At 40.6% G+C, this 14,155-nt stretch overlaps 1 protein-coding gene across 4 annotated transcripts in view; it reads left to right on the forward strand.

Moving 5' to 3' along the window:
- LOC147799324 (GRIP1-associated protein 1-like) overlaps positions 1 to 14,155 on the forward strand; it is a 40,962-nt gene that overhangs the window by 14,673 nt on the left and 12,134 nt on the right. For 2 of the 4 annotated variants that reach the window (XM_087135894.1, XM_087135897.1), the window contains exons 6-22: positions 149 to 302; positions 500 to 551; positions 1,576 to 1,721; positions 3,925 to 4,023; positions 4,388 to 4,489; positions 4,923 to 4,969; positions 5,632 to 5,671; positions 6,147 to 6,217; positions 6,997 to 7,044; positions 7,375 to 7,406; positions 7,630 to 7,677; positions 8,161 to 8,206; positions 8,909 to 8,962; positions 9,276 to 9,353; positions 11,128 to 11,205; positions 13,158 to 13,196; positions 13,435 to 13,626. In XM_087135894.1, coding sequence (XP_086992020.1) covers positions 149 to 302; positions 500 to 551; positions 1,576 to 1,721; positions 3,925 to 4,023; positions 4,388 to 4,489; positions 4,923 to 4,969; positions 5,632 to 5,671; positions 6,147 to 6,217; positions 6,997 to 7,044; positions 7,375 to 7,406; positions 7,630 to 7,677; positions 8,161 to 8,206; positions 8,909 to 8,962; positions 9,276 to 9,353; positions 11,128 to 11,205; positions 13,158 to 13,196; positions 13,435 to 13,626 — 1,326 coding nt within the window. The remainder of the gene's footprint in view (positions 1 to 148; positions 303 to 499; positions 552 to 1,575; positions 1,722 to 3,924; positions 4,024 to 4,387; positions 4,490 to 4,922; positions 4,970 to 5,631; positions 5,672 to 6,146; positions 6,218 to 6,996; positions 7,045 to 7,374; positions 7,407 to 7,629; positions 7,678 to 8,160; positions 8,207 to 8,908; positions 8,963 to 9,275; positions 9,354 to 11,127; positions 11,206 to 13,157; positions 13,197 to 13,434; positions 13,627 to 14,155) is intronic. The other 2 variants (XM_087135896.1, XM_087135895.1) reach the window with 2 other exon arrangements.

A 14,155-nucleotide genomic window follows, 5' to 3' on the forward strand; every position in this document is an offset into this window, starting at 1 on the left:
GTTGTCACTATATTTATGTTGGTCCTAGTTTCTTGTTTTTCCAATTTTTTGGTCGATTCCAATCTTTACCATTTCACTTTGTATTGCTAAATGGTACAAATCAGTCAAACTTTCCATTTCACCGTCCACTCCTTGTCTGGCTCTTCAGCTGTGCACCAGCAACGAGGAACTTGAGAAAGAAGTCAGTCGGTTAAAAACCAGTCAGAGTTCGGTGGAGACCACAACAAATGCCGACAGCGACCACCAGGGAGAGTTGAGAAGGTTACAGGCGTTGAACACAGTCCTACAGAAAAACCTAAACAGTAAGGACACCGTGGGAAATATCCTGTGTGATCAAGTCAATTTACCCCTCGAAAATCATGCCAAAAAATGAGCAGAAGTAATGGTTTATGCAAGCTGCAAGTTTTAACTACGTGTATTCTTTTAACTATTCAACTATTCTCTTTCTAACTGTTCCTCATTAACAGTCATCAAAAATCTGTTCTGTTCTTGTCATTAGGTACTCAAGAAAGATATGAAGCAGAGATAGCTACATTGAAACAGACAATCAGGTGAAAACGACACTTACATATTTTTTAAATATTTTGTGAGCTGTCCAGTATTGAGGAGTAGGATGTAATTGTGTACTTTGATATACTTTACCGAAGCTAATAAGCTGCTCTGAAAGCCTATGCTGAAAACGGTTCACTTATGCAGGTACATTTAAATGCAGATTTAAAGGATTAGTATCTACCAACCTTGTTCATATTTGTGATAACAGATTTAGCAGTTACAATTTCCTGATTAGAATCTGGGGGAAATTCGAATAAATGAATAAACATGATCAGCTACCAAATAATTAAAGTCGGCAGTGAAATCATTAACAATTCCGGCTCTGTATTTGTTTTTAACACATTTATGTGAACGTGCTCACATCCGATCAAGTTTGCTCACCCAAGTTGACCCCTGTTGCTGCAGCTGTAACTGCACGTCATGACTCCATGCACAGAACCAAGCACCGTAAACCAATGGGCTTGGAAAGTTTGAAGGCTTCAAGAGTTTTATAAATTGCAATGAACTCTCCAGACTTCTCTGTGATTACTGATTAGTGAACCTCAAATTAACTTGGTCACAAATAAGCCTTTCGCAGGTTAAATCTGAATTACTCAGAGTTATCTGATTGCACATAACAACTTGAATTCCCCAGACTGAAGACACTGTTGCTGTACTTTGTGATTCGGGGCAAGCTTTCACATAGCGTCCACCATCTCTGGAGTAGACTGGTTCCTTTGTGCCCTTCTCATCCATTGAAAACAGTGTATTGATGCAAGGCGTTTCTTATGTAACTAAGCAAAAGCTTGCCCCGGATCATGAGGTATAGCAACAGTGTCTTTAGTAGGGAGAATTCGAATTGTTATGTTCAGGTGAAGTTTAAAGGACTCAGTGTACCAGATTTCATTTAAATTTAACTCGTAAAAGGTTTATTAGTCACGTGAACTGAAAAAATGAATCCCTCAGAATTATCTGAGCAGAGAGAGGCTTGGAAATTGTTGTCTAATGCATCCCTTTTTGTCCTTTGCTTCATGTCATTGACAGCAACCTCAGCGAGAGCTCCGCAGCCCTGGGTGAGAGGATGCCCCCGGCTGGAGCACCAGGTGATGATGTCACAAATACAGAATCACCCGAAACAACCCAGAAGACTCCTGGAAAGGGTACCGAGGAACAATCAGCACTTGAAGGAGGTATCGTTTTTGGGGGGCTTGTTTCTGTAGTCGGTTTGCAGTCAGTTAACCTATTTGAAGCATGGTGGTCACAATAGTTGGCCACTATTTGAAGTGGGTATATTTTGAGCAAACACAAAAGATTGTAGACTGGTTCCCCTCCCATACGTAGTCTCCTGACGTCTTACAGACGTCCTCTGAACGTAGGGACTGGTAGTGGGTAATGAATCTGGCAGAATCCTCCCAGGAGTATGTAAATGAGGAAACAATGCCCACTCAGTGCACAAATCAAACAGGAGCTGATAGAATATTTTGTTTTTTTCTTTTTGTCTCTGAAATAAGTCGTTCGTTTATCTAAATTTTAACACAATAACCTCTGATTTGAAATGAAGGGCTGTAAAATGATTTATCGATTAAAATCATTGAAAAATAAATTACCATACTGTGATCAACAGAGGCATAACACGGATAGGTACTTGCGTTTTATTCTCCTCCCCGCTGAAATGTATTTCATGTTAACCACATCGCGCTGGGGCATTTATGAATGATGATGATACTGGGATGGGATAATTTTCTTTTTTTTTTCGTTTCCAAAATTCTTTAAAAATTCATATCTTCATTTACTGGACACTTACACCCACACAAAGGACTGTCTGGTTTCTACTCTAATCTGACAGACAACATCTACTGACACTTGAGTATTTTAGCCAGGCCTGCCGCCTTGTAAAAAGAGCCCAGATTGTGCGGTGATACGTAATTTTCTTTTGTTCACGAAACTGGCACAGTGCACTGCTGACCTCTTTTCAATAGGGGCCAGATTATCGTGCAGCAGTACTATATGGCTCATCACTGTGGCGGTGGAGTGCTTCTCTCCCCGGTGGTAATCCACTCGCGCCGAATGCCCCAAACCATGGTAAACTGTTTCAAAACAAGGCTGGATTATCTCCACTATTGAGAGTGAAAATATGTTGGTAATGCCCAGCAAACCGAGAATTTGCGGTTTGGCAGGTGGCCTTCGTGGCCAAGTGAGGCTGGAATTCATGGAGTCGGCTTTTGGAAAGAAATTCCCGTTGAGAAGGGGTTAAAGCATTGCTATTGGCCTGACAAAAACGTTTAATATTCAGCATCCAAATTGATAGGGCTTATCACACACCTTAAACCGCAACTAGCTACCGGTCCCTATATAAAAGAGATGGGGACCAGTCCAAAATATTGTTACCTAAACCAAATAGCACTCTCTTATTCTGTCTGCCATACTTCAGTGAGGTTTATGGACCTCTGCCTGACAAGAGGGATGCATTTTACCTGTAATGTCCCCTTGGATGGACACTCATTCTGTATTTGATCTAGAGCTCCACCATCAGGTTCAAACATTCACTGTTGTAACCAAATGAAAATACTTTCAATCTTCGGACTCGGATTAGAGAACCCAACGATGGTTCTGTCTGGTTTGTTAGTGCGACATCCTCGCACCTTAAACCATGCCCACTTACACAGCGAAGAAGTGACACCAGCAGTACTGCAAAGTGGGCCCGTTTAACACTCACAATTGATCAAGAAACTTCTGTGTGATGTTTTAATTTTGTGACATTGGCTTGCACACTTGTCGCAATTTTATGTTGTCTTGCGCACGCTTTCACCACACTGGCAGAATTGTGTGTGTTTATCTGTATAGCTCTTATTTTCGTTTCATAATGCTAAGTGTAATCATTGTCAAGATGTACTTTGCGTCGGGGAGACGTTAATTTTAATTACGGGGTTTTTCCCTTACCTGACGTATATGTTTATAAACACTGTATACTGTATATTCGAACACTTGTTTGAAAAATTAAGTGTAATCATTACCTGAAGTAGATTCTGTTTAGATTTCCAAGCTTGAAAAATTGCTTTATCAAGCAGTGATTGTGATTAATGATGGATTTTACCTAAAGTAGAGAAAAGTCAGCGACTGGTTATGAAAAGCAGTTCAAAGGTTGGATCTATCTTTGTTTATGTTCAGTGTATGTTCATTGAATTCATTGACTTACATTGCCAAATGCATGATAAATGAAGAAATACAATTTATCTTAAAGTTGCAATTGTTGCTTTTGAATTTTCAAAAGCTGATGCTGATCTTGCCATTTGACGTTTAATTTCTCTCCGTTGTCCAACCCCCACTTGCATGTTTGCATGCCTGTCGTGTGCACGCCCAATGCATCCACTTCCATGTGATTTGTTCCCCCAGGGTTGAATGGCTTGCTTGCTGATGAGTTTGAAGCCTTTTTGGAAGACGTGAAGTTATCTGATGTAACTAGTGAATTTGATGATGATGTAGAACCCAAAGGTTTGTTGTGAACATTGTTTGTCGCTTTTATTTGTTGCTAAAATTTATGCCAAGCAGTACCTTTTCAAGTCATTTGTTGTTTTATTTTGCCTGTTGAAGTTTGTGCTACGTCTTCATCAATTATTGTTTAATTTTGTAAAATGCCATTCGTATGCATTCCTGTAATTTATAGGCTAGAACACATTTCTTTACCCCTGGCATGGTCACCTCAGCACTCTCAAATATGAACGGATGTAAAAATTTGAAACATTGATACGGATATTTACAAAATGCTCGGTTCTTTCCTTAAATTTTTGCATGAATTCCCGAAATTTTTGTCCAAGTTGGTTTGATTTTGTTTGCTTTGTCCTCCTTTATATTTTAGATCCAGTCACAGTACTGCAGGGTCACGCCAAGCAACTCAAGCATCGACTGAGCGGTGCATTGGTGCGTAACATGGAGAGCCTGGTCAAGCTCATGTCCAAAGGTGATACCGCCATTTATAATACTTTTCCTCCTGTGCCCCCTTAAAGGTATGCCACCGGTCCCAGTTTGAACTCAACCCGACCCAACCCTTCAAAATTCACCATGAGGTGTTTGGAAGGATTCAAAGAAGATGGAGCCCAGCCGTGTGGGCCTACTTTACATGGGGGCCTGATGGCCCTTGATAGGTACAGAACAAATCGCATGGAATCAGTCGCCTACACTTTGGAAGATGAGAGAAGATTTTAGCACGGTACCCGTGAAGATTGCCCAGGGAGTTACCCAAGTTGTTTGGAACTGTTCCTTTGTTTTTGGATTTCATACTTCATCAAATAAATGCGACAGTAATGTGCCTCGGCATTACTGATATGGTATAAGACTATGTGAAAATAAATAAATCAGTGTTTTCATACTCTGCTGTGTCTGGTCTTTTGCAGATGAAACAGAACCGAGAAGCACCGACAGTTCAGATTCTGCAACCCAGGTATCAGCTATTAAATATGAAATTCCTTTGCTGTGTAGTGCACGTAAACTTGTAAAAGTAGGACTACTGTAATGCGTAACATTTGTAAAGAGCACTTTTCATAGGTGTGTCAAAGTTTTCTTGGCTGTACAAATGAACTCCGTTTCGCTGAGTGCCGAACAGAGATAACTGGTCAGCAAAATTAGTGAGCTGAGCGAATAACCGCCGAGTGTCTCAAAACAGGTATTTCCCGACATTTTTCCCCGGTAAACAGTCTTGAGACCGTTGCAGCCACTCAAGTATTGGGGTGTTGGGACCTAAATGCCCAAATTGAAGAGGCAGTTAAGTAGCTTGAAGAAAACATCGGCTGATTCTTCATTTGAAAGTGTCTGCCTTTTTGTAAAGGCGTCATCTGTGGTCATTTTCAGACAGTTCAGACCGAATCCCTTTACATCCGTCTTTTCCCTCATTGGAGTAATTTTTCTATTTCTGTATCAGAACGTCGTAGCTTGCTGTTCTTGTTCATGAGACAAAAAAATTGACTTTTTTCCTTCCTATACAAAAATTCTTATAGCACTAAATTTGCTCAGCAAATACAGCTACAAGGTTTTGAAATCTAAAAACTTGAAATAACGCTTGTTAACATGAGTTTTTCTTTCCTTCTATACTGTGATGGATAACAGGGTAGTGTTGGTGCAGACAAAATGTCAAAAGAATTGAACGGTAAGTAATTATGTGAAAATTTAAGATATTTAGTTATTTTGAATTTATTTCATTGTTTTGCCGTTCAAACTTCAAAGCGAAACAAAAATTATTATTTGACGACATACGGTAATGATTATATCCCAACAACGCAAGCTGAATGTGATGATGAGTCACAAGTCCCTTCAACTCCGCCCAAACTTCTGCGGCAGCGAAAGTCTTCTCGACACTCCGGTCTCCCGGGCAGCTGTGCATGCCCTGTGTGGATCTGCCGACACAGTCAGTCCCCAGTGATGCATCACAACCACCGAAATCGCAGCGGCCAAAATTATCACTGCCTTTCCTTGTTCCAAATGTCTAAAATTTTGAGAGGAATAAATGTCACTGTACATTCCTCATGTTACCAAAGACACAGCGTGTCTGTCGTGTGTGTTCTCTCGCCATTAAATCTCTTGCAACAAATTTCAGTGAAAGTTGTATGTTCATCTTGCCACAGACCTTCAGCTGATCATAGACACGGAGAGGGAAGAAAAGAGACTACTTAAGGAGCAACTCCAACGAGCTGAGGTAGAGTTTGCTTCTACCGAGGTTCAGTTACGTCGAAGATATGCCTCGAGAAAAAGTGGTCTCTTTTGAGGCAAACATCCGGGGTTTCGAGAAACTTTTGACTTGGGACCATACTACAGGCTTTCCTGCATGTATGAGTCAGGTTCCAATATCGTACAAAGAATGTGCCACAGGTTTTTGCACAGAGTGATGGAACTAGGACTTCAGAGGCGATGGACCACTCAGGGCCACATTATCCCACAGGCACAAGTAGGCATAGAGCCCAGAGCTTGTAAAAAAATTGGCAACCTAAATTGCAGGGCCTACAAAGATGCCAAATGTACAGAGTTTCACTCTAACTGAAGTTTCAATTTTTGAAAAGCCTCAAGCTTCCATGTAGCTACTTCATATATAAGTACATCTAAGTATCTGGATGAAATGCCTTTACCAGCACTGTGAGATTGGTGCAGGGGACTATGACTGAGTTGGGCCCATGGAGCACTGGTAATTGCCAGGGGAAATGTAATCCAACCCTGGGATGAATGATTTCCGCCTCAGAGCCAAACTTTCGGAGAGCTTGGAGCGGTGTACATTCTGTAATGCAGATCTTGCAGCACATACGAAACACGGTCTTTATTTTAGAACTTCACAGAGCTCTACCAGATTAGAGTATTGATAGGCCAGTGTATGTCAACCGCATGTCATCACTTTGAAGAAATGTCCACGCTTGAAAATATCGAAGTAATTTTATAATTTCAAAAATTCATGATTCTTTTTTGTTTGAAAATTTCTTTTTTCAGGAATCTCACAAAGCTGAGGTTGCCACCTTGAGTCAAGAAGTTGCAAAGGTGAGTCTGGATGGTAGCTGTCACACACTGCTAACATTATTTGATAAAAATTCATGCATGTTTATGTTTGTTGAGATTTGCAAAAAAATGGATACATTCTCTTCATGCTAAACTCCTAACAAATTTGTTCGAGAGAGCAGGCTATTAGTTTGCTCCTGTTTGGCCTTATTCGCAAAGTTTCACAGAATCTCCTGGCATCTACACTATGTCAGCCAAAGAACTTCTGTGACCGATGTCACAGCTATCTGTGCCTACCTTTCTGGACAGTTAATGTCATCTTCAGATTGGACTTTTGGTTTAAAGGTTCCTTCTTTCTTGTTTTTGCAATAGCTTACCGAAAAAACAAAGAAGAAACAGGAAAGGTAATTGTTTAAAGAGTAAAGTTTTGAAATTGATGTGAAAATAAAATGAAAAGGACGAGGTCATAATTTGGAATGTGTTAGGGGTTATTTTATGCCATCAAGTGTATTCATATTTTTCAATGCATTACCAATCCATTGGATGTAAGAATTAATCAGGACCTCATGGATATTTTCTCATATTTGCTGAAGTAACTAGTAATTTTATTTTTATTCCGTTCAACAGTCTACTTCAGCTACAGAATGAAAAAGAGCAACTTTACAGTGACGGCAAGTAAGCGCATACTCCTTGACTTCAATTAACACAAATTATAGCCTTCCTCAGCTAATTAGTATCAACAATTTGTGGAAAGTTGCTGGTAGTTTGAGACTGTCGGTTGCCAGCAGCCATTTTCCTTGTTCCCTTGGTTACTTTCACCGAGTTTTCTCACGTTAACTAAGAACGAAAAGAATATGTAGGTCAAAAATTTTACTTTCTCATTGCAAAGCCGTTCGGACAGTCCCGGTCATCAGATGCTTTTTCATTCCTAGGTTTTATTTCGTCGGGGAAGTTAGCAGTGACCGCAATGCAGAAGCGATAACTTTGGTTGCAGAACAGTCAACTTTGTTGCAGAATAGTCAACTTTGTCAATTTGGGCATAAAATGCAGTGGAAATGCGAACAAATTTAGATTTTCCTGACGTAACGTTGTCAGCACACGCAGTTAAGATTTTAAAACTACATTTGAAGTTTATTTCCTTTTCGTTTTCAATCACAGGAAGCAGATTAATAACCTGCAGACAGCCAAAGAGAAAGAAGCTGATGTGAGTGTCGGTGTTTGGTGTTTGTATACCCGCATCTAAAGAAAAGCTGTAGAGTGTTCCGGTTTTCAAAAGGATTGATTTTAAGCATTACATGTACAAATGTTGTTGGTGTACCTGCATCTTAATGTCACCTGCAATAATTGATTAAGGGTGTCGTTTCCCGAAACGACTCTGGGGCACAGGGTGGGCTTGTTTCTGGCGAGGAGGCAGTGCTTCTAGTTTTTTTTCTGGGATTTGTCTTTTTCTGCAGCATTATCTTGAGTTTCAAAACAAGTGTGAAATGTTTACTGTGCGAACCAACTGAAATTTCTTGAAATTCATGCGTAGTAGATAATGGAATTTTATGGAGCCTGAAATTGACTGTTCTTACCAAAGTGACTAAATTCTTAAAATTGCTACTTGAAGCTGAAATGGAATGAAGCCAGGATCTGAAATACCACTGTACACTCGTAACCTTGGCCCAATTTCCTAGAGTTATTAAGCAGAGTACTATTGCTAAGCAAATATACATTCAAGCAAGTCAAAAGATGTAAAAGATGCTTAACATTTTGGTTTTTGGCTTTTACTAAGCAGAACTTATTTTTTGTCAGCAGATGTCTATGCATAGCAGATATGTGACACTGGCCCTGTAGACCTCTATGAACTTGGCTACACGTTTGTAATGTTCTGCCGCGCTCACGTTTTCTCACTTTTTTTGGTCAGGACTTGAAGAAGGAGAAACTGCAGGTTCTGGAGGAATTGACAAGAGCCAAGCAGGTTGGTTTTGGATGTTAGATGGCTTGTGCACCTTGGCAACCAACAAATGTGACAGTTCAACTTCATTTTCAAGTCTCAATTGTAGTCTAAATTGTTCGCTGTAACGAGTCTCCGTCAGGGAGCCAAGACAAAAAAAGACCTCTTTGTTTTGCACGCCATCTGGATTTTACGGATTCCGATGCAGTAGTTTTACACAATTTGTTTGTTGATCTCCCTATTTCTTTGCGACAGAAGTAATAGTTTGTGCTTTGTGTCAGAAAGGAGCAGATGAAAAGAAACCTTCAGATTTGTTGTGACTTCTCCAATATTTCAGGCCATGGCAGAGCTGAAGGAAAGCACTCAACAGAGAATACAGGAGCTGGAGGCATCGGTCAGGTCACTCAACGTTCAGGTAACGTTACGAAGCACTGCACAAACTGACAGACAAACAGTACAACAGACTGACAGCCTGCATAATCAAGTCTAGTGAACTTGAAGTACGGCTGCAACAAAGTTTTCCCACGTTGCACAGCAGAGTTAAAAAGCAGGGGGAGAATTGGCCGTAGGAGGTCTCTCTTACCCCGGCAAAATATTACAAATCTGGAAACTTGATCAACTTCTTGGATCTCTTTTCACAAAGCAGCTGTGATGCTGTGATCTTGATGTCTTGAATGCTAACAGCCAATGTGAAAAAGACCCTTATGGCATTGAAAAGAAGATATGAAGCTCTGTCTTTCTGATGTCATCGTAAATAGAAGTGGGAGGAGTCAGGGGGACACGCCCATTTTGACAGACAAACGCAACAGGACTTTGACCACAGATTCTGTTTGACTTGGCCTTGGAAGCACTTTTATTGGCAAAGCTTCTGACTGACGTAAACATCCCGACACGAATGGATTGCTGAACAATACAAATCTGTTAAAAGGCCTCAAATTACTTATTCTTTCCTGTTATGCTCAAAGATTTGCTTAGTGCATAAAAAGTTGGATGGCAGCAATTTCAGTTTGACAAGTGAATGAAATTTTCTATTCCAGTTGCCATTAGTCACCATATAAACTTGCTCAAGTCTGCTAAAGTCTTGTGGTTTTGCTGGATATTAACAAGACCGTTTTCTAACCAGAGAAATCATTTGAATGCAAGAAACTAACCGGCCTTGCTGTTTACTTTTGGAATTGCATTGTGGAATGAAATGATCGTAGTTTCACTCTGTGAAGTGCATAGTAATTGTGGCCATGTACTCACAAGTAGTTGAAACATGTTCGCTTAGTTTGATATTTAGTTTCTGAAATTTGTAATGTTTAACCACTGCTTTCTTTCTTTATCTTGTCTCTCCAAGTCTGTATTTGCTGTCTGTAACTTTGGCCCCCTTTTTATTTAACCGTCTGCAAGACAAAAAATTGCAAAATAACAAATAATACACAGTAAAAATTTCATGAGAGTGTTTTCTGTAAGTCTGAGCAATTTTGTTGTACTATCACTTTTGTCAGAGTAGTTTCTCCTGGAAACATTCTGTGAGATCATTTGAACACCCTTTTAAAAGTTGACATTTTGTTATTTTTGCTATCATATCGTCACCTAGAGAGCAGTAGGCAATAGCTTGAGTGACTTTACAGAGTGCACCCCCCACCACCAGAAACTGCAAGTCTTCAGTTTGAAAAGATAACATCCTAAGCTTAATTTGACACCAGAAACAACAATTTCTGATACTTATTTTTGGAGAAAATAAAGATAACTTTGAGTCTGCTTCTCTTAGGGGGTCACCCTGTAGTTTGATCACTGGTCAGTTGCCTTTACCAATTGACAATCACAGTAGCCTCTCACTTGACACCCAGTGACAGATCATGGCCCAGGGCTCGGTTCCAAAGTATTTATCTAGATATCTAACCATCCATGTTCCAGTGACGTTGGTTAATTAAAGTGTAGTTAATGTGCGCATGTTGGTAGGGATCTAAAGTCTGCTGCCCTCTAGTGACATCCAGCCTGAGCCCCAAGCTGTGTCTGAGTCAACTGGCTGCGGCTAGGAATAATATGCGTGTCAATGGGAAGTGGCACCGGCCAATGGCTTAAATAGGCTCAGGTGTTATTTCCAGCTGCAGCCATAACTTTCAGTCAGAGCTCCCTCATCTCACCTCTACTAATCACCCCTTGCCTTCTAAATGGTTTAACCCGTTGCCCTGGTAATACAGGCAGCCAATAGTGAGCAGGTAGCCATCTTCCGGGATTCTTTAGAAAGTTTGGGGAATGAGCTAGCCCAGGCCAAACAGGTACTAACCAATTGCTAATTGGCAAGCTTGATTAGTTGATTAATTCCTTTTTTTGTTTGTGGGTTTCCGGTAATGTGGGGTGGTTTCTATGCTGCAGCAATCATTCATGACATTCACTCATAGAAACAAGGCCATGAAAATTTTGTCAAAATGCTGTTACGCTTTCCTTCAAATGTAGTGTGCCATTTTGAATTCAGTTTGCTTTCTTGGAGCACAATTTATTTTCATGGCCTGGTAGAAATTGCCATCCGCATTTAGCATCACAAGCTCTTATAAACTTCTCCTCTTAAAGCTTTCAATGTATCTACTGGGTTTATGACAGTGACTGTACTTCCCATTCCTTGCAAATAAATCTGTGATGTGAGTGCCGGATCTGCTTCAGTTTCCTCACTTGAGTGAGAACGTGTATTTTATTTTCTTTTGACCTTTGTCTCTTTTGAAGAATTATCCGCTTTGTTCAAAATTCCGAGAATATGGCAATTCCATCTTAATTTTCTTCACAACAGTTGTCCTCTTGAATCATACAGTTTCATCCACTTAAGGATATAATGACAATTCTTCAACAGAAACCAAAAGAAAGCTAATGACTTTGAACGAGTCAGTTGGTAATTACATTCTTTTAAAGGTGCTACTGACTTGGGTCAATTAGACTTAATACAAGCATTTTATTTATTTGTAATTGCCTTCACCCTTAACCCCATATGTAATATCAGTCGCCGCAAATTTGTGTTGATTTCCCCTGCAGAGAAATGTTGCTTTCTTGATTGTTTGCACTTTGCATGAGAACAAAAGCATGATTCAGACTTTCAGTGATAGGATAGAGTGTTTGTGCTTGTCTGTTGTGCATCATGTTTGTTTTTATTTTTGTTTGTATTTTTTGTTTGTTTTTTAAGTTACTGTTTTTTGCCAGGGCAGGCCTCAGTCAACATATATTCCACTCACGCTGAAGTTTTGTGTCAGTAGTGGGTTTTCCCATTTGCCCTTGCCGTAACATGAGCACAGTGCTTAAATTTCACTGATGTCTGACAGTTTGCTAGAAAATTCACAGTCTAACTGAGCTAGGACATAAACCCGTGAGGTCCTGCTTACAAGTGCCGACAGTTGCAGCACGTTGTCGCATCAACTTTCAAATCCCATGCAGGCAAACTCTTGCATCTTTTGTTTTTCCCGAGAGACTCTCGGACAGCACCGAGCATTCAGATCTTGTTTAATTGCACTGGGTCTGCGCCAAAAAACAGTTTTCGCACTCAACAAAAATTTTTATTCTGAGCAGGATTGTGAGAAGGTACCAAAACTGCTCCATGAAATTACCTGTGGTCTTTGAGGAAGGAATGGCGATAGACTGGCAATCTGTCTTGAAGTAGGAGAGGTGACAACATCTCAACACCTGTAATTTCATGACCTGACCGTCACCCTTCTCAAATTTTACAATGGGCCACACTTGCTAGCATGGGTGTGCGTAGTACGTGGGCCCGTGCCCACATAGAAATTTCTGTTAATTTGACCCCCGCACAAAGTCGGGACAAAGTGCACTCTCTATCTGTGACTTCAGAGGTTAAAATGAAGGCACCTATGACACTAGAAGAAATCCAGTCATAGAGTTTGTTTGTGTCCCATGACCAAAATTAGTATTCATACATATAGTCCCAAAATCCAGAGAAGTGAAAAAAAAAGACCAACTTCAGTGATAAATAATTAAGATTGTAATTTATGTCTTGTTTCATCCCTTGTTTTTTTTTCCAAGTGCAAATCTTCCACGTAGGGATTCCTAGCTGAGGCCTGCCCTGGTTGTGGATGGTAATATTTTCAGCAATGTGCTGCACATGAATCATTAATTGCTGCATGGGCTGCTTTGGTCACAAATAATGTGCTGAAGTGAATCGTTTTTATTTGAATATTGAACGATTGTCACATTTTAGTTCTCAATGGTTCAATTATGTTTCTGCCTTCAGGTGCAGAGCGTCACAGCAGAGGAGTGCAACAGATACAAGGTAAGAACACTGTTGGACTTTCTGTGTCTCAAATTATCTGGTCTCAGAAAATTTTTTTGAAAATTCCAGCTTGTTTCTCTGAAGGCAACAAAAAAAAAGATGATTGATGTGTTACTTTGTCGGGAGTTAACATTTGTTGGTATAAATTCATTGGTATTGAAATAAATGGCTAAAAATATATGTATAAAGACTTGAGCACCCGCCCCTGGTCTGACCCTTTGCGTTTTGTCCTGGTTAGGACCTGTACGCGACCGCCCACAGGCAGCTGGAGGACTTGAAGCAGTCCCACAGCAAGCTGTTGGCCGAAAAGGATGAATGCCAGAGTCAGCTTGCAGACTGCCTCAACACCAACTCCCGACTCAACACCACCTTGCGGGAAGTACAGAACGACAGGGACAACCTGCACAGGGACCTCCAGGAAGCCCGAAAGGTATGGAATGACGAAAGTGGTGTCAAACTCGAGGGCCAACCCAGAACCAAAGTTTCGAGGTCTTTTTTTTTTTTTTGAATGAAAGGGAAATGAAGTAGTCTCGCTGGATCTCCTTTCTGTCGTTACTTTTCCCAAACAAAAAATGTACTCCTTTTTGCGGGTTGGGGTCCCTGTTAGCCTTCCTGATCTGCCAGTGGTCAAACCGTATACACCTGTTGGTTCCTACTGAAAAAAAAATTAGGCAGACCATCATCCCAGAACTGGATAGCTTACTTGGGAGCAGTGCCAAACCTTGTTCTTTTCTGCTGAAGTTTGCACATTGAAACCCCATTCCTGTCAACGGACATAAGGAGCATCTTCACTCAAATGATGAGCGACTGCAGTACGAATACAATCTCATGCAGAATCTGTCTGATACCTACCACCAAAAGCCTTGGAGCCCATCTGCGAGAATTGTTTCGCTGGTCTTTCGGCTATCGCCAGGCTAGTTACTGAGCTGAGTCGGTTCACGGCATTATACTTCAAAAGC

This window comes from Acanthaster planci, linkage group LG04 (genome assembly GCF_054643075.1).
Source record: "Acanthaster planci isolate LZ-2023a linkage group LG04, COTS_SCS, whole genome shotgun sequence".
In the NCBI taxonomy this organism is placed as follows: Eukaryota; Metazoa; Echinodermata; class Asteroidea; order Valvatida; family Acanthasteridae; genus Acanthaster; species Acanthaster planci.